At 44.7% G+C, this 19,533-nt stretch overlaps 2 protein-coding genes across 2 annotated transcripts; both read right to left on the bottom strand.

Moving 5' to 3' along the window:
* Nucleotides 1-52: 52 nt before the first annotated feature.
* Nucleotides 53-5,054, bottom strand: cUnh19orf47 (chromosome Un C19orf47 homolog; the record flags this gene model as incomplete). The annotated part of the gene is made up of 9 exons (XM_084447085.1): nt 53-1,963; nt 2,052-2,125; nt 3,016-3,165; nt 3,321-3,437; nt 3,595-3,676; nt 3,825-3,939; nt 4,084-4,171; nt 4,296-4,349; nt 5,036-5,054. The coding sequence occupies 9 exons, from the start codon at nt 5,052-5,054 to the stop codon at nt 1,415-1,417; spliced, it is 1,248 nt and encodes a 415-aa protein (XP_084303211.1). The 3' UTR covers nt 53-1,414.
* A 10,695-nt stretch (nt 5,055-15,749) lies between these two features.
* fosb (FBJ murine osteosarcoma viral oncogene homolog B) lies at nt 15,750-19,227 on the bottom strand (the record flags this gene model as incomplete). The annotated part of the gene is made up of 4 exons (XM_084445901.1): nt 19,087-19,227; nt 17,305-17,661; nt 16,925-17,032; nt 15,750-16,334 (listed from the first exon to the last, which is right to left on the bottom strand). The coding sequence occupies exons 1-4, from the start codon at nt 19,210-19,212 to the stop codon at nt 15,750-15,752; spliced, it is 1,176 nt and encodes a 391-aa protein (XP_084302027.1). The 5' UTR covers nt 19,213-19,227.
* Between the last annotated feature and the right edge of the window lie 306 nt (nt 19,228-19,533).

Raw genomic sequence — 19,533 nt, 5'->3', positions numbered from 1 at the left:
TATCTGATGTACTTCTAAAGAAGGGGAGCACTGATCTTGAGTCATACTGGGATATCTCACTAACAGGCTCACAACAAATGACTAGAATCGAGGAGTCTGAAGATGTTTTCCCTCCAGCTTTATTCATGTCTCCAAGTACATGTTCTCCTACACATGGAACCTTGTACCAGTCATTCTTTTCAACAAAAATCCTACTGTACAATAGTTTTTTTCTTTGTCATGGTTTTCATTTACTCCAAATCTGTACAGTGTAGCAAAGTCCTATTCAGTTTCATAATAAAAAAAACAGTAAAATACAAAAAGTCTCAAAGGGAGTCATATGGGTTTGGGTGATCGTCAGGTAGGTACTGTGCCTAAAGTATAGTAGGACCCTGAACTGAGCTGGTCTATGGCAAGCCAGGGTATGTTTACAGTGTTTAGGCAAATCACACAAATGCATGGTGTACAACAGACTTACTTCTCTCAAATATAGAATAAGGTGTACCCTACCAAATCTATATTGAGAATATTTCAGCTTGCAAGCATGTGGTGGTAAGAAATGGTTTGATATGGTGAGGTCAAAGGAAGGTCTCAGGCAATGTGCAATTCAGTTTCTCTATAACTACAGTTGTAAGATGAGGTGGTAAGATGCTCTGACTTGAAGCGAGGTTACACTAAGCTCTGTAACCATTCAGACACCAGGGCTGCGTTCACCAAGGTACATCAGCCTGAAACGAGTAGAATCCTTCCAGTGATGATTTATATGCACCTTCCTGAACACAACCCCAGGTCCTGTATTAAAGGTCCTATCAGCAGGCTGCCCTTCTCCTGTCACCCGACAGCCTGGTTTTGGTGAATGAGCTTGACGTGATATGCCAAGATCCCCTGCACGCCTTCTGACAGCCAATCAATTTCTGATTCGCTGTCCGTGTGATGTTATAAACATGTGACGATGTCTAGCGTTCTGACAGGTGTGGAGGGAGCAGCTTAAGCCCCCTCAGCCGTGAGGGGGACATGAGGTCTATAGGCAATAGGTGGCTTGGTGGATTACATGCCTTAACGGAAACAATAGAACACAAACATCACAATAAAACAACTTGGACATGGGTAAGAGGGATTTAAAACTCCGTGCTTTAAAGGGGAATAGAGGGATTCTATTCATTATTCTCATTTGTGTTTTAATATTAACATTTTAAGTCATAAAGAGGGGCCTGTCATCGAAGATGGGCAGGATAATTTATGACTATTGAACTTCTCTTTTGAAACATATATGCGAAGTCTAACCGAGCATTCAAACATCTCGTTCACCAAGGATGACCGTAGTGCTCAAGGGAAAAACCAGGCGATTAAATCTAACACAATGCTCAGCATGTATGCAGGGATGGATCTAACAAGAAATAAACATAGATTAGGTCTACCAATGTCTGGATGTGTGTTAGGTCTTCTTGTTGCCAAGTCTCTTGAAGACGCTGACTAATCCGTCGTCCATCCTGGCGCCCGGACAGTCCACACCTCCTCCTGTCCCGGTCCCGGTGCTGCTGCTGACCTTGGGGCTGGCCAGGGCTGGTCTGGCCTGGGCTTTGGGCCTGGTGCTGGTCACCCGGCTGTCCTGGGTGTCGGCGGCCGGGGGGGAGGCGGGTACGCCTGCGTGTGTGCTGGGGGGCTTGCCCAGTCTCTGAAGCACGCTAAGCTTGACAGGGGGGACGCATTCTGGAGAGGAAGGGGGGGAGGAGGCGGGAGACTCGGGGGGGCGGAGTTTGAATTTGCCCCCTAGGCGGCGCAGGGTGGTGGGGGCCGGTTTGGGGGCGGCGTCTTTCTTCAGGGAGGGAGAGGGGCGTTTTAGGACGCCGGCGTACTGCAGGACCGAACCCTCCCCGTCACTATCGTCCTCCTCTCCGTCAACGTCCATTCCGTCCATCCTCAGAGCTTTGTCGGAGTCCTCCTCTTCGTCTGCTCGGCCGAGACGGCTGAACACACCTGTGGCCTGAGGAGGGAGAAGGCATAAACGTAACAAGATCACTTACACACGCACGCACGCACACAAGTAATAGAGGTCAATTTAGAGGACTCACCTTGTTGTTGCTGGTGGTTGTGTCCGCCTTGGATTCTGCACCAAGTCGCTCAAATACAGAGGTCCGCTTTATCCCTTCATTGGGAAGAGAGAAAGGAAGAGGGGAGAGATTTTTTTTTTAAAAGAAGTTAGAATGTGAACTTAGAACTTGACAATACCGTACAGAAAAAGAAATCCACTTTATTATCACACATCAATGACACACCCACACACATGCAAGAAGCGGTGACCAGAAACACAACACACACACACACACACACACACACACACACACACGATGCGGTCAGGCGATGAAATTTGATCTCTGCCTTTGACCCATCCATGCTGTCCTTCCTCCAAGTGCAGCCGGGAGCAGTGGGCAGCTTTCAGCACCTGGGGACCAAGTCCAAGTGCTCAGTCCAAGTCCTGGTCAGGGATGAGCATCTCCCTCATCAACTGAAGAGCATCTGTCCTTCTGCATGTTTCATACTGGGGTTCTATGTGGAGGGAACCCAAGTGAGCACAGGGAGAACATGCAAACCCCACACAGAAAGGAAAGGCCCGGGAGATAGCGGGAATGGGAATCAAACCCAGGACCTTCTTGCTGTGCGGCGATGGTGTAACGCACCGAGCCACCGACAAGCAATTTGGGGTTCAGTGTCTTGCTCAAGGACACTTCAACACGCTGGCGGGAGCTGGGATCGAACTGGGGACCTTCCGATCCCCAGCCAGCTGCTCTACCTCCCGAGCGCAATGTGTTAGTGAGGGATTCGGGCAGATTTACCCTCGCATGAGAAGGAGAGAGATTCCAGGCCCCACCGTATTTCTTGTTTTAGCCACTTTTGCAGGCAGTTAATAATTTAGTTTGCAATGTTTTAGTAACAAGCAGGCGGCGGATATGTCAGCAGCGGGGGGGGGGGGGGGGGGGGGGTGAGTAGTTTGAGTGTGCAGACAGAGAGGCGCCCTGGCCATCGGGTCAGGCCTACCTTTCTTGGCCTGCTGGGCCAGGATGCGGCGTGTGCGTGCCGTGGTGCCTTTGGGCATGTTGATGATGTACTTGCCTTCCATCTCCGCTGTCACGCGCCGACGCTTCACCACCGGCAAACCATTCCCCTCGTCTGCTGGCTGACTCTGAACTGGGAGAGGGAGAGAGAGAGAGAGAGAGAGAGAGAGAGAGAGCGAGAGAGTCAAGGCCAGAAGAAAGACAGAGGGCGAGAGGTTAGTGAGAGGACAAAGAGAGTGAGAGAGAAAGAGTGACAGAGAGCAGGTCAGACAGAGCAGAGGGCTTTACCACTCTTTCCGGCCTGTTTGTTGGACACAGTCACAGATAGGCGGTTGTCGGGGCGCCGTGCCGGCGTGCTTGGCGGAGAGTCGTGGCTCAAGGCGTTGGCGATCATACGTGTGGCAGCTGAGGAGAGAAGGAGATGGAGGAGTTGTAATTTGGGAGAGGAATGGGGAAATACACTTCTCATCTGCTTAGGAGATACATCTGGACAAAAAGTTCTTATATATTTCATAATGGCATATAGAATGAATGGGGGCGACGGGGTAATGATAGTACTCACGCGTATTGGCAGTTCTTCTAAGTTCAGCCTTAACACTGGTCTGTCCTGAGGTGATGGCCTCGGTGGCCATTTTGCACATGTCCTGCAGATGGGGAATGGGACAGAGAAGGGAAGGATGAGAGGAGAGGCGATCGAACTACATCAGAACTACAGACCTACATCAAAAGGCACCCTGTGTTTATGTACCAGTAAACCATAAAAGCATGTATGCTGAACTCTAGCAGTCTCACTTGTCTGTAGACTTGTTTGGCATGTTTGAGGATGCCGATGATGTCCCCGATGACCGTGATTCCCAGGTCCATCATAATCTCCTTACTGAGGTCCATCAGCATGTTCTTCTGGATCCTACAGGAAGAAATGGATGAAGACAGATGGGGGTGTTTGGATTTGCCAATAAGAAATCCCAAGGACTGACGTTTCAGACTATTATCCATATAAAAGGATGGCTGGGTTGTGCAACATCCTTGATATCCAGGTGGTACTTATTACCTGTTGTCCACAAAGGACAGTGCGTAGTTGACAGCCAGGCCAGCGGGGATCCCAGCATCTTTGAAGAACTGGATCCACTCTGAGGTGGCTGACATGGGCAGAATAAAACAGTACAGATATTAATCTCTTCACTAGTATGCGCTGAAAAAGTTCTTATTAGCACCCACTCAAGTCTGAATCAGGTCCATTCTGGTTCCGGCGTTACAACGAACCGTAGGTTTTATGGAAAAGGGCAGGTGTAGACCTAACTCGTTGGGACAGCAGGGCTGAAGGCAGACAACACGTGCTAAACCGGCCAGCTGGCTGTTATTTTTATCACCATGACGGGACGTATTGCAGGAGAGACATTCCGCTGAGGGCGACAATCGACCTCTCCCATGTCAAGTTTTCTACAATAATTTAAATTAATCAGATCAGCGTGTCACGGTCACGGTCAATTAATGCTGAACTTCTAAACAGTTGATCAATCAGTCATCGATCAGCTAATGTGGCGTTCATTACAGAGTTGAATCGCTTTACATCCATGTTCAGAACAGTGTCGGTGTATTCATTCATCATGGACAATGACCTGCTAACGTTAGCTGGCTAACATAGGCTACCTATCTGGCTAGCTAGCATACACAGAAACTATTGAAAACGTTACAAGCACTGTTAGCTACGTGAACTACTGATGAGAACTGGTTCTTCAAAGCTTCGTTAACTAACGTTAGTTAGCAAAATCCTAAAGCTAATGTGTATCTATCTTGCTAGATAGCCGCAGCCATAGCTAATGCATAGCTCTCTGAGAAAGCCGCTGGCTCCTAGGAGTGATCGTTCAATGCCTGCTAGCCATTCGGCTCAAAATATTTTTTTCGTATTATTATTATAATTTTTAACCAAGAACAAGTAATTCGTGGTTAATAATGATATGTAAAAGAAAGCTGACACGCTACCCGGGATCCCTTTCACTCACCTGTTGTTACAGACGCCATATTTATAAAATAATAGCTGCATCCGGCTACAACGGAAGTTCCGTCAACACCCAAAGCAAAGCAAAATCTTTTGACCACTAGAGTGCAGTGACACCACAGTAATACATCTCTCTCTCTCTCTCTCTCTCTCTCTCTCTCTCTCTCTCTCTCTCTCTCTCTCTCTCTCTCTCTCTCTCTCTCTCTCTCTCTCTCTCTCTCTCTCTCTCTCTGTGCGTGCGTGTGTGTGTGTGTGTGTGTGTGCGTGCCTGCGCGCAATACACTGTGTAGGTAGGATGTTTCAAAACAAGCGTAGTGTTGGTCGTTGCCAAGGGTTGGTCTTTGCAATCTAAAGGGAATAATGCTCATAGTGATTTTTGGCAAGGTACATATCTCTAGAGTTAGAAAATATGTGATGGCATTGCACCAGTGGTAGCTTCATGTGTGCTAACATGCATTCTATAATACTACTCTAAAATAAACAGTGGCCACCAAAGATAGCAAATGTCCGGTTGTCACTCCCTCCCTCCTTCCTTCCCTCCCTTCCTCCGTCGTGTTGGATGACATGCAGTTCTATGTTGCCACCACAGGAGGCAGTGGTCCCATAACATCAAAACAAAAATGCTATGACACTGCACATTTTCCAGTTTTATGGTGGTGTGGTGGATAGGGTGTCTGCCTCCCATGCTGAAGGTTGTAGGTTCAAGCCACAGTATGGGTGATATTTTGTCACTGGATGTTATAGAAGCTATGTAAAAATGTGGTTACCTGGTGGTGCTATGTCAGTTATTGAATTTATGTGCAGTAATTGAACATTTGAAATTATACCTACAGTATAGATGCCGCGACCCGACCCCGGATAAGCGGATGAAGATGGATGGAGTATAGATGTCTCTGTAATTACCCATTATATATTATGCTATACTTTGCATGTGTTAACCAGGTAAATGTTTAGTTTTTTCAGACGAACGGAAGGCCTTCACAAACCTTCAGACCCCTCGGTGGTATGGGCTAAGCACTGGACTCCCACGCTGGAGGCCAGAGTTCAATTCCCGTATGGGGACTTCTAATCACAATCTCTCTGTCCCCCTGTTTCAGAAGGATGGGAGAGAATGATCTCTCTGTTCCCCTGTTTCGGAAGGATGGGAGAGAATGATCTCTCTGTTCCCCTGTTTCAGAAGGATGGGAGAGAATGTATGTGAACAAAAAGCCCAGACCCTAAGGCCCCTTGGTGGTGTAGTGGGTTAAGTAGTCTCGGAGCCAGACTCTTTACAGAGGAGAGAGTCTGGACTTCAGCCGCTTAGAATTTGTAAAAAAGAGGTTCTTTAAAAAAACTCATCACTTCCGGTCCGGACTGTATACAGAATTTTTACGGGATATCCGCCCGTTTTTTCCTCAACTTCCTTCAACAAAATTTCTGCGTCTGAATACCAGACTGATTTTTCAAGGTGCCCACCCACATCCATTGTATGACCTAAACGGTGGTAGAGCAATTATCAGACTTTCTCAATAGTGCTAGTTTTGTCAACGTTTTGATCTGAACCATTGTATATGATCATAAGTAATCTTAAAACAGGGCTAAACATGCACGTTCCCTTTACTACTCCTTTAAGCGGGATAGTTGTGAAAGGTGTTGATGGATGTGGTTGCGTTGTGTACATGGAAGTAACGTTATACATCATTAAAATGCGAAAAAGTTGCATTTTCAATGACGTGCGAATCGCAATGACAGGGAATATCCATTCTGTCTGCTTAGATGACCGTCGCATTAGTGGATGTCTGATTCATATCTGATTTATTTCCACATATGATTGAGGCCTGAAACGAATCTGAGAATATCCGATTCCATGTGTTTTTTTCCTGCTTACACGTGCATAATACATATCTGATATGTGCCACATGTGAGCAAAAAAACTGAATTAGGTCACTTCAACCAGGCAGTGTAAATGCGGACTTATCGTGCTGGATTAGCATTGGAAGCATTGGAACTGATGTGTCCAGGCGACCAGACCTATCTTAATTTATTAGACATAATTTCATGTCATCAATTTCAGTGGCATGACTAGCTTCCGTCCTACCAGTCCTGAACAGAAACAAGCCAGACACGCACATAAGCCAAGCTGGACCTGGCCTGGTTCACGAGTGATCCCACAACATTGAAATTTGTCACTAGCTGAGTTCAAGAACTTTTCGTCAAACATTGTTACACAACTCAACATTGAAAATTGCCTGTTTATTTTGGAAAAGTCAATAATAGGACATATAATCACATGCATGTAGAAGATTTATTCTGGAATTCAAATCACTAATTACTCTTGTATAAATTCTATTTTAACATCAGCCTACAGCAGAAAATGTTAACCCACCCCCCATTTCTTGAGTTTTATCAATGTCATGATATTTTCCATATTGTTACTGAAGGATATACTCCTAGAATTACAAGAATATGTGTATAATGTCAGGTTTCTGACCAAGATAATTACTTTAAGCTTATTATTCCTCAATTATACCAATTTGCTTGGATTGCATGCACATATAAGGGTATCAAACACCATTAGTCAACAAGTTGAGCTACTTAGGCACTGGATGGTTAATTTATATGTGCTTAGTATCTGTTTAACATTATGGTTGCATAGCATTGCTCACCAATCTCATATGCTTTCATCAGGTCGGAGGCAATTTCCTTGGAGGCTGCCTTTTCCGCAGAGATAGAAGAATAGAATAGAATAGAAAGTTTATTTACAATGTGTAGTAAGTATAGGTACAGGTACTTTGGAATTCTTGTCATCGCTTGTTCTTACAATATCTTATCAGTACTAATCAGGTCCTCTTTCCAGCCCCAGGTACGCTGCTAGACACTTAAGGCTCCCAAACTGGCAATTTAGTATCCGTAGTCTATCAGTCTATCAGTGTCATCCTCATCTACTTATCCCATCTGATCCTGGACGACTGTCTGTGTCCGTGATATAGGCAGATACTAATGATCTCCCACTTCTCTTTAAATGGGTTGACCCATTAGTCAGTGTGTAAGTATGAGGCATAGCATAAGGCATAGCTATGAGGCATACCAAACAATATCTTGTGAGATTGGTTCTTGGTCTCTGGTGCCGATATTCAAACCAGTCCAGCTTGGGATTGTCTGATTCATTGGATCTGTTTGCCTTGCCTTCCACTAGGTTCTTCTTGCAGGAAGAAGAGCAGCTTCCTTGGTCTTCTGGACACAGTGTTCCCTTTTCTTGCAGGAAGAAGAGCAGCTTCCTTGGTCTTCTGGACACAGTGTTCCCTGGTTGGGAGTGGCTGTGGGCCCACACATGCACCTCTACTTCCACTTCTTGGTCCGAAATGGTGACCGATTTCTGCTTCAATTTCTCAATGTGTAGAAGCTCAGCTCTTGGCAGATGTGGTCCATAGACATTGGCCTGTACTACTATGCCATTGACTCTATATGTTCCCTTTCCAGTGAGTTTCCTCAAGTCTATTGAGTCAATTAGCAGAAACCTTTATCCAAAGCAACTTACAATAATTGCATTTAACAGAGGGAGTCAGTGTACTACTACTCGCCAGAGCTCACAAATGCATCTCTTTGTGACGAAGAGCATAATCTAGTGCTGAAGCCAAAGTGCAAGAGTAGCAGAATATAAATACAATAGGTGATTAAGAGGAAGGTTCCTGGTAGTACTTCCTGAAGAGGAGAGTTTTGAGCCTGCTCGGAAAGATGGCCAGCGACTCTGCTGTCCTGACGTCAGTTGAGAGTTCATTCCACCACTATGGGGCCTGGATAGAAAAGACCCATGATCGGATTGATCAACTGCAGGGGTCTCGGAGTACCTTGCCCCAAGGTAGCAGATCGTAGTGGTCGGGAGGGGGTGTAGGGCTTGGCCGTGGCCTGGAGGTAGGAGGGAACTGTTCCTTTCATTGCCTAAGGTATGTACCAGAGTTTTAAACTGGATGCGAGTATTACCAGGATCCTCCGTCTTAAGCACCTATTGTATTTTTAGTTTGCTACTCTTGCACTTTGCATTTAGCACGAGATTATGCTCTTAAGTCACTTGTTTAGAAAGGAAATGCGCTTGTGAGTTCTGGTGAATGTAGTACACTGACTTCCTAAGTTAAGTGCAATTATTATATGTTATATATTATATTATAAGTCGCTTTGGATAAAAACGTCTGCTAAATGACTGAAATGTAAATGTAATGAGTTGCTACAGGGAGCCAGTGTAGAGAACGAAGGGAAGTTGTGTGGGATAATTTGGGGTGGTTGAACATGAGGCGTGCAGCAGCTTTCTGGACAAGCTCCAGTAGTGCTGATGCCAGGGCCCCAGCAAGGAAGGAGTTGCAGTAGTCCAGGTGGGAGACGACAAGAGCTTGGATGAGCATCTGTGCCGTTTCGCCAGTGAAGAAAGGGAGAATCCTCCTGTTGTAGAGCAGGAATCTGCAAGAGTGAGTAATGGATGTGATACTGTATGTGCCGAGAACAACAGTTGGTCATTCAGGGTCACGTCCAGATTCCTCAAAGTCCGAGTTGGTGTCACCACTGTGTCGTCAATGGTGATGGCTGGGTCCCGGTGCGGGCAGCCCTTCCCCAGGAGGAACAGCAGCTCAGTCTTGTCCAGATTGAGCTTGAGGTGATGTGTTGCCATCCACTCCGAGATGTCAGCCAAGCACGCAGCTACAGTATGCATGCCTCCACTTGTGTGTTAGAAGGGGGAAATGAGCCATGGATGGAATCGTCAGAGTTACAGTTATCTCTTGTCTAATGATTGATCTGATATGAAGTCTGATCTATGATCTTGTAGACATTGGTTGACGTGGCCTTCCAAACTTCCCTCTCAATGCAGTTTTAAAATGAAAATGTATTAGTGTGTGCATGTTGCCTAGATGGTGATAGAAAAGTTATGCTATGCCTCATACTTACACTATATTTAGTTTATTGAATTCCATAATTCATTTCCTTCAAATATCTGTATGTAAAAAATCTTTAGGTTATGTACAGAGGAAACTTTTGTGTTATATCTTTCATGAAAACAGAAGTACATCTTATGTACATCTTGTGGGGCGGCTGTAGCTCAGTTGGTAGAGCGGGTCGTTCATTGATCAAAGGGTCAGTGGTTTGAATCCCAGCTCCGACTGTCCACATGTCGAAGTGTCCTTGAGCAAGACACCTAATCCGAAATTGCTCCCAATGAGCAGGTTAGCACCTTGCATGGCAGCTACCGCCATTGATGGGTGAATGGGAGGCCATTGTAAAGTGCTTTGAGTGCCGCTAAGGTGGAAAAGCGCTATATAAGTGCAGTCCATTTACCATGTACTGTGTGGTCACTGTGTTGTCACACAGACGTTTGCCACATCTCTCCTATGATGCTTTTAGCCTCTCTTACTCTGAAAATGTAATTTAATGTAATTCATTGCTTTATAAATGTTCTTAGCCGATAGACAAACATACTCCAGGAGCTTGCTCGATCGCCTTGTTGAGAGGGGTCAGGGAATAATTTTTACAGCTCACTTTTCTGGCCCCCAGGTGATACTGTTTTTTTGCTTCCCTCTGGAATATGTAGGGGTGGGACGTATGCCCACCTCCCTTGTTCTCTGTAAAGCACATTGTGTTGCCTCTGTGTATGAAATGCGCTATACAAATAAAGCTTTGATTGATTGATGGATTGATTGATTGTCACTGCCAGTAATACATAACAATTGTAGAGATGCTAATTTTAACAACTTTTCAGAGTTTTGGCATGGGGTTATAAATTGAGCGATAACACACAGAAAACGACCACAGACATTACCACATATTTTTCAGGCACTAGGGGTGTATTGTACAGATTGCAACGGTGGCCCAAATTTGGGGTCCTGGCTCAAGGACTAATAAGAGACACATGCAATATCATGATGACAATACATGTATGTTGTTTAATGAGTGCCATTTACTCTACAGTAAACAGTTTCAGAGGGGGTGGCAGTTCAGCTTTCACAGTCTATCGCATAAGTGAGGAAAGCCCCCTCTATCAAATAAAATATACAGAGAAAAGGAATGAGAGAAAGGTGGAAAGAGTGCACAAAATGTTGTAAGCTGAAAGCATATGATTTTGTCCAGTTAGAAATATACCAACCCTTCATTTCAGAAGGGAAAGTTGGGACAGAAAGTGATTCATTCAGGAACAGACAACAGAGGAGTACTCATTATGCATTAAACAAAGACACAAGTTATCAAAGCACCTTCATTCACTTTTTGAGTCTGTAGGCCACAACGTCACAATGTCAACTGGTGCATTAAACTGTCCCAGCCGGCTTGCTACTCCAATACAGCCCAGCTTTCAATGGCCTTTGCAGACTCAAAATGTCTCAAAGTATAAATTAATGTCAATATTGTTTCTATTTTGAAAAGTCATACAAGTTTAACCTTTCTTCACATAAACAGACACAAAATGTTTGCAGTTACACAAATTGAAAACAAAACAATTTTTGAGAAAAGGCATTCAGGCATAAAACCACAAGGCATAAAAAAAAAGTTTTATGACCTGTTTACTGAGATCATGTTAATTGATAATAATGTATTACAGGTGTTAAAAATCACAGCAACACAACACATTATCACACTGGAAACATACAGAGTAGCATAAAGAGCGGTGGGTTACAACACGGTCTGATTAAGCTCTTCAGATGATTTGCTACATGTCTATCCAAGTGGATATAGGTATTGCATTTCATAGTTTCAGTACATTTCAAAATCAAGAGTCTGGTCACAATCTGTATAATGATCATAGCATGTTACACCAACCTCGAAAACAAACTTTGGTCTGTTTAGTCATAATTAAAATTTTCAAAAATAGTTCCAGCTATATTTCGGTAATCTTTTCTCTCAGCATTCACTCTCTCTCTCCCCACTCACTTTCTTTCTTCCTCTCAGCAGGAAACCCCTGTTGGTGTGAATACTGAAGACTATGCGACGCTGGTGGAGTCAGGGTAGTATTGGCTACAAGCCCGGACACAGCACAAAAGGCCACTTCCAGAGGAAAGATATCAAAAGACAAGGGCGTCTGTGAGCAGGCACACAGGAACCCTCTAAGGTTATGAATCATGACATGCCTTGACGGACCTATCACCCCTCATGTGGATCACCTAATAGGGCCTCACACATGGTCACATTCAGCCTGAACCTGTTACTGGGTCTCCAGGTTGGACCGAAACAACCTCAACCAATTCTGACTTGGACAGAATACAGCATTGCGATTCTAGGAATTAGTACAATACTGTCTTTCACAAAAAAAATAAAATGACAGGAGAAGAGGCCTATCATTGCTTTTACTTAAACTTAATGAGTGGTTCAGACTGAATTCCTCCATTTGATATGACCCTAACCCTGATACCACATGCTCTAACTAGCCTTATAGGACCAGTTCATTTGATATACCAGTAAATAGCACCTCAAAACTCATCCACAAAGGAGCGATGCTTTATGTCTACTCAGTCGTTCATTATAAATCCCAACACGTGAATAATGCTTGACCAGGAAAAGCCAAGTGCACATTGTACATTAACTCAAAAAAGGCATAAGGATGAGACGAAGCCTGTCCCTGGTCTGACCACCTGAGGACTGCATTTCATGTTACTGTGTTTTGTATGAATTTCTGTCCTATTGTTATGGTCAAAGACAGCTTTAACTCACAACAAAAATATTAGACTGTAACAAGACAATTATATGTTAAAGGTGCTATAGATAACATGTTCATGTAGACAAATCTTTTTTTTTATCTCTAAAACTCTAACAAGACTCATGAGCCAATAGTATTATGACTCCTGATGACTCCTGACACAGATACCGCATGGTACCAGTGTCATAATACTATCATCACAAGCCTTTTTAGAGGTGGGAACCAAACCTCAGACATCTCAGACTGAGATGTACAGAATACTTTTATTTTCCACCTTTCTAAAATCTCTGTAGATGTATTATTATTATTATTATTATTATTAATAATAATAATAATAATAATAATAATAATAATGATGATAATAATAATAAATGTTATCTATAGCATCTTTAAGTACGTTTTTTTTTTATCTGTTAGCAGTCTACTTTCTAAAAGATTTCAACATATTTTCATTTCATCAAATGATGAATTACATTTCATTGAACAACAATGAACAATGGATACTAAGAAAATAAAACTATTCTCAAATAAACATTACATTTCGCATAACTGACACTTTAATATGCATTTTGACATTCCATTCATACTAGTTTCCTCATTTTGGGTCTGATGAGTATTAAGTGGGCTTTGGTGGCAGTGGCTTTGGGACAGACCCCACAGACAAAAACAAACAAGTCATTGTAAAAGCAAAGGCAACAGCTCCACATCAATAATCTCATCATAAGAACAAGCTGCATTACAAAGAATGTGTTAGATACATCCTGGATAATGTGATTTATATATAAAACATATAAATACACATGAGCACAGGTGATGACAGTGTGCTTCATGTTGAGGGAAATGGGGACTATTGTAGTTTACTATAATTTCTTGTTCTTTTAGAAAAATATCCATTTTAAAACCAGCCTCAACAACTTCACCTCGTTTTCTTCATTGACAAAAATATTCCATTTAGATTTGCAAACATTCATACTTTACAATCATGGTACATACACTTATATATACATGTTTTCTGTATATATGTATATGCATATAGGCTTTAAGTACTATATTTTGACACATAAGAAAACTTTCATAGTGCACAACATGCATCTGAAGTTGCCAAACCAAAAGATAAAACACAAAATAATACAATAATAGTTACAATGTAATAATAATAATAATAATAATAATAATAAAATAGTAACATTTAAAGGAAACTATTCCCTGTAAAAAGAATGAGAACATTTGTTTGGCAACAACAGTACAGATAAGAGCAGAGGACAAAGCAAAAGTTGAAAAATATAACAAATTTCACTCCAACATCTGATAAACAAAAATAACTAATTCACAGGCAAATGAAGAGCACACACCCTTAATAATCTGAAAATCTCACACTGTCTTCTCTCTGCGTCCAGATCATGTTCAGTGTACTGTGCTCTCTGTCAACACATCAACCTCAATAAAAAAAGAAAGAAACGGGCCAGGTGGCTCTGAGTGGAAACACTCATAATCAACGTGCCCCCAACCCCATGTCCTCTGAGCAGGAGAAACTAAGGGGGGGCACAGAGACCACCACACCCAATGGTCAGAGGTTGCCTGAATATCCCTAAATTGTTTCTCTTTTGTAGATAAACATAATGGTTTACATCTGCTGATTCTACAGAGCTAACAGACTGATAACGTCTGAAAAAAGGCTTTTTGCCAAAACTGCTTTCCCCTCTCAATGTTTTTTCTTCTTCTTTTCAATTCACCAAGGTTTCATTGTCTTCTCCGTCAAAGGTAACACTTAAACTGCTCATAAAACCCAGAAACAACAACAGAAACAAGGGGAAGAACATTGTCCAAAACCGTATCAGTAACTTGTAGACAAACAAGAGACTTGCAAGCGAGAGCATGTGTATGGAACTAGGCAATGAGGCATTGTGGTTTGGAGGCATCACGCAGGCCAAGAGCAAGAGCTCACCTATCCACAGTTGGCAAGAGCAGGATTTTTTTTTGCTTGGCTTCAGAGCTCAGTGGTCAGAGGATGGGAATCTTCCTCTTCCTTTCGGCCCGAGAATCAGAACTCTCTCTGGGCCTCTTAACCCCTAGCTCAGCCTCTTCTCTCACTCTCTCCCTGCTTCCATTCTCATCTCATCACATCACAAGTCACTTCCCCTAATCATCTTTTGAACATTTAACAATGGCTCAGCAACATCTGTAGGGGCATGTGTGCGTGTTTGGCTAGTCTTTCATCGTTTTGTTTTAAAGATATGCTTTGAGCGAAACACTTCAAGTCTCCTCTGTAGGGGGTGCGTCCGTGTCCTTGTGGAGGGGGGAGAGTAGGAGGGGACGTGTGAAGTGGGCCGGCACTCAGTCAAGGTCCCAGGGGCTCTCAGGGGTCCGCGGGCACTCAGTGGTCGGAGACTTCGGAGAGAGGGAGAGACACAGACACAGAGGAGAGAAACAGATGTGGAGATGGACGGAGAGTAGGCATCGGGAGAAAAAGAGACCCTACGTTCCAAGTCCCAGCTAATGAAGAAGCACGAAGGGCCAAGTGATGGGGTGAACGAGAGGTCAGCAGTCTGGTCCCAAAAAAGACCCCAAGCCAAGAGTCCTTCTTCCCTAATTCCCCACAAATACATTCAGCATGAAGAGAGGGATGGAAAAGATGGGAGCAGGGGAAGGGGGGGAGGGATGACCAACAGAGCGAATGAGAGGAGGATGACTGTACTTGTGGGGTCAGATGTGGTGTCACAGATCAACTGACCACTCAGAGCCCAGGTTTTGTGACACAATTTGAATTCACCTTAAATTCTTAATTCTTTAGTTTGTTCATAAGGACAACAGTGGTCGATGTGGATGTGCTAAATGTAACAATGTGAATTGTTAACACTGGTCTGATTCCTTGTCTTGTTAGTGTTGCTTTGTGTGTTGCTCTCGTAAAATGCATGTCTGAGTGTGTATAAGCCAATTCCATCTACCGTGAGAGACTTTTTTGCTGAACCTGAGTGACTGACAAACATGTGTGTGTGTGTGTGTGTGCGCGCGCGTGCGTGCGCGAATGCCTTGGCCTCTAACTCCGCCGTGTGTGTAATGTGTGGGCGTGTCAGAGCGCGAGCAGCGAGGGCGAGTTCAGGGAATCAGACGACTGCTCGCTGCTGCTGTTCCGCTGGTTCGCTCTCACCCCACAGGCTCCCTCTGGGTAGGTGAACAAAAATGAAGATGTGTATGAGGGGTTGTAGCTGCCAGCGGGCGCGCCAACGTGGCCGTCACCACCGCCGCCGCCACCGCCGCCGGGCGCCGGCTCGCTGGAGCCATAGAAAGAAGGAGAAAACGCTACCTCCTGCATCATCCCCGGCTGAGGCTGCTGCGGCGGCGGAACCTGCTGCTGGGGCTGCGAGGTGGCGTGGTGCGAGGTGGAGGCGGCGTGGTGGTGCGAGGCGTAGGAGGGAGGCAGGTAGAACGTGCTCTCCTTCACAGTCAGTCCCACGATGGAGACGGGGTGCTGGTGGACCTGGGGAGGCAGCTGCGACGGGGCCGGGGGAAGCTGCGACTGCTGCTGCTGCTGGTAGGGGATCTTGCAGCCCGGCTGGTGGGCCACCAGGACAAACTCCAGACGCTCCTTCTCCTTGTGCAGCTCCGAGATCTCCGCCTCCAGCTCGGCCTTCTCCTCCTCCAGGATGTCCGTCTCCTGCGGTGAGGACAGGCCGAGGAGAGATGTAGAGAGAGAGAGAGAGAGAGAGAGAGAGAGAGAGAGACAGAGAGAGACAGAGAGAGAGAGAGACAGAGAGAGAGACAGAGAGAGACAGAGAGAGAGAGAGACAGAGAGAGAGAGAAAGACAGAGAGAGAGAGAGAGAGAGAGAGAGAGAGAGAAAGAGAGACAGAGAGAGAGAGAGACAGACAGAGAGAGACAGAGAGAGAGAGAGAGAGAGAGAGACAGAGACAGAGACAGAGAGACAGAAAGAGAGAGTGAGTTAGGAGGGACATAGTGACATACAGCTGTTCTAATTCAGTGTGTGGTGTATGTAGAAATAGCTGCGGTAGATACTGGATTATCTAATGACTGTTTAATTAGACAGTAAGTACTGTAGATATAAAAGACTGTCAAGAGCTATAATCATTTCATCACAACTACGCACCGCCTTTATTAACATTCTGTGTTACTATAATTCAGCCACAGACGTTATTAACCAGGAAGCATAAAATGTGGTGCAACATGCATTGTACTGTATAATTATCATTAGTAGTCACTCTGACAGCTATAACACCGCCAAGCTCACCGACTGAAGTCTGTCAGTAAGTTCACGCCTTCGGTTTCGGCATTTGGCAGCAGCCATCTTGTTCCTCTCACGCCGGACACGCCGCTTCTCTTCCTCCTCTGGAGTCAGCTGGGATTAGAGGGAGCAAAATGAACTTTGACCTTCATATTGCACTTTGAAATAGAACTAGCCAGCTCAATACAATGCTATATATATATAGATTACTGTATGTTTATTTGCATTATGTCATATTGTACACAGCATATAGCATTTTAGATATTGTGATCTTTCAGCCTATGTGTCAGTATATATGGTATGCTGATAAGCACACACACACAAAAAAAGACGCACACGATTGGACACACACTTACAAACACACCAACATCTCCATCTTCACTCACAGACTCGTCTCGTGTGCGGCGGCTACGGGTTCTGGACTGTCGGACAGGGCCTGGGGCCAGCCCTGGCGTGTCAGACGTGGGGGGAGTGTACCCAGCGCCAGAGGAGGAATAGCTGGGGCCTGGCAGGTCATAGGGGTCCACCAGGGACCCAGACTGGGTCATGGTGGATGTCCCTGTCCCGCTCTGCCCAGGGGCCTGCGAGGAGACCAGAGTCGGCTGCACCATCCACTGCAGGTCCTGGCTGGTGGTGATGGCTGTAACGGTGGGCACGAAGGAGCCGGGCATCTCCACCCCTCCAATGCTACCCCCAGGCCCACTGCCCACTCCTCCTACCCCGCCTCCAGTGGTCACACACTCCTGGATCAGACAGAGACAGTGGGGTTAAGTTGATGTTGGCTATTATGCTATACCTTACTTCACCATAACTGCATAAACGTGTGCCAATGTTTCAATGAGTCGGGCCAATGTTTACATCTTAATATTGATTTTATCAAGAGAAAAAAAAGATTGCAATGACAAATCATGTCTGTAAAGACACAAACTTCATGCACCCAATAATTTCAGGCAGCCTGCAAACTTTCTGTAGAAGTAGTGTGAAAGGATACATTTTAGAAAATGATCTCAAGGGAAATTACTCTGTTTCTTGTGTGCTTATTATTGTTAAATTAGAATGGTGGATAATTCTACTCTCGGGCAAAGATAGTATAAAATGAGGGCTGGGGTGTTCCTATGCAACAGTAGAGTTTAAATAGCAGCACATCTACTTTTCAGTGCAAGAATAGATGAATGGACCCAAATCTATCCGACTTGCTTTATTTAGAATTGAGGCGGGCAGTGATGCCATAGCAAGTTCGGAGTTGCATTAATATTCATATCAAAGCGTGAAGGCAGGGGGGCATTGAGCTCTGAAGCAGCAACCTAAACCAATCAACTCTCTCGAATGGGTCACCCCTCCTCCTTCCTCCTCCCCCGTCACACCCCCGGTGTTCCCCTTAGCAACGCGACGTAACACTCCAAAATAGAACGCATTTACGTCACAGCGCGGCCTGAGAAGAGAGAGCGTGGAGCGAGAGCGAGCAGAGGCGGAGCATTCTGTGCGTACGTAAAAGAGTTCCAGAGCATTGTCATCAGTTGCGCTGCGTGCTGTAAACCTACCACGTTGCTAGTGATATGAGTCACATTACATGCCGGCCCTCTGGTCTGTAGGCTACTACAATACAATTCTAGCATCCATTTGAAAATTCAAGAACTGCAGAATAGTAGCACTCGCTGACAGCGTATTCGTAGACCTAGAACGTTCCTTTCCAAAAGACTGTAGGCTATGCTTTCATAAGACTGCAATCTCAAATAATTCTCGGAAAGACTAGCTCCAAGCTGCATTTTAAAGTTAAACGCATGAAGGTATGACTGCACAACCATTTGCAAATGCAACTAAGCCTACCATTTCAAAATCATTCCGCTCGGAATGAATCTACACAGCAGTAGCCTAGCCTACATCACGTTACACTTATGTCATGCAACAGGGTGCTTCGGTAGAAAAGATCAGACTTGCATATGTCAAATGAACATTTAAATGCAAATACATTGCACCAGCAGATATAATACATAATTAAAAGTGTAAAGTGTGTTTATATTTCCCTTAATGTGTCCACGATGTTCAATTCTATTCCGTCAAGCTGCCTGCCATGCTATTGGAGAAAATAAGCATCTAGAAAATGATCATTCTCATCACCTCTATCCCGCTGGAAGGTGCAGCTTTTTCACAGCTTAAATAGGATTTACCTGTGATGCACTGGTTGTCGGCGGGCTCCCAAAGGAGTCCACGGAGGAAAGGTACTGAGACTCAATAGATGGAGACGAGCTTCCACGGGAACCGGTATCGAGGTCGCCGGGGAACCCTTGGAACATATCCCCGGCGGAGCCGAGAGAGACCGAGAAACCTACAGTTCCCGGAAAGAGTGTGATGTCACCTGCAGAGCGAGCACACACAGGGAAATGCACAGCAGAGGGATTAAACTTTGCTTTGTTGAAAGGACATGTTGTGAGCATGCACCGCTAAGCCATTTTAAAAGTACATTGTATAATATTAGGAAATATTTTTCAAAAATATCTTACCGTTGGTGGACTTGTTGGTGTGGTCCGATAAGATGCTCTTAGTCTCTTTCCAAAAAAGTTGCATGAAGAAGGCAATCCAGTTCCCTGCTTTAGGGAAAGTGCTCGTACGTTCCG

The sequence above is a fragment of the Borostomias antarcticus genome, assembly GCF_949987555.1.
Source record: "Borostomias antarcticus genome assembly, chromosome: 1".
NCBI classification, from domain to species: domain Eukaryota; kingdom Metazoa; phylum Chordata; class Actinopteri; order Stomiiformes; family Stomiidae; genus Borostomias; species Borostomias antarcticus.
The sequence above is the reverse complement of the archived record's forward strand: the minus strand, read 5'-3'. Positions and strand labels throughout refer to the sequence as shown.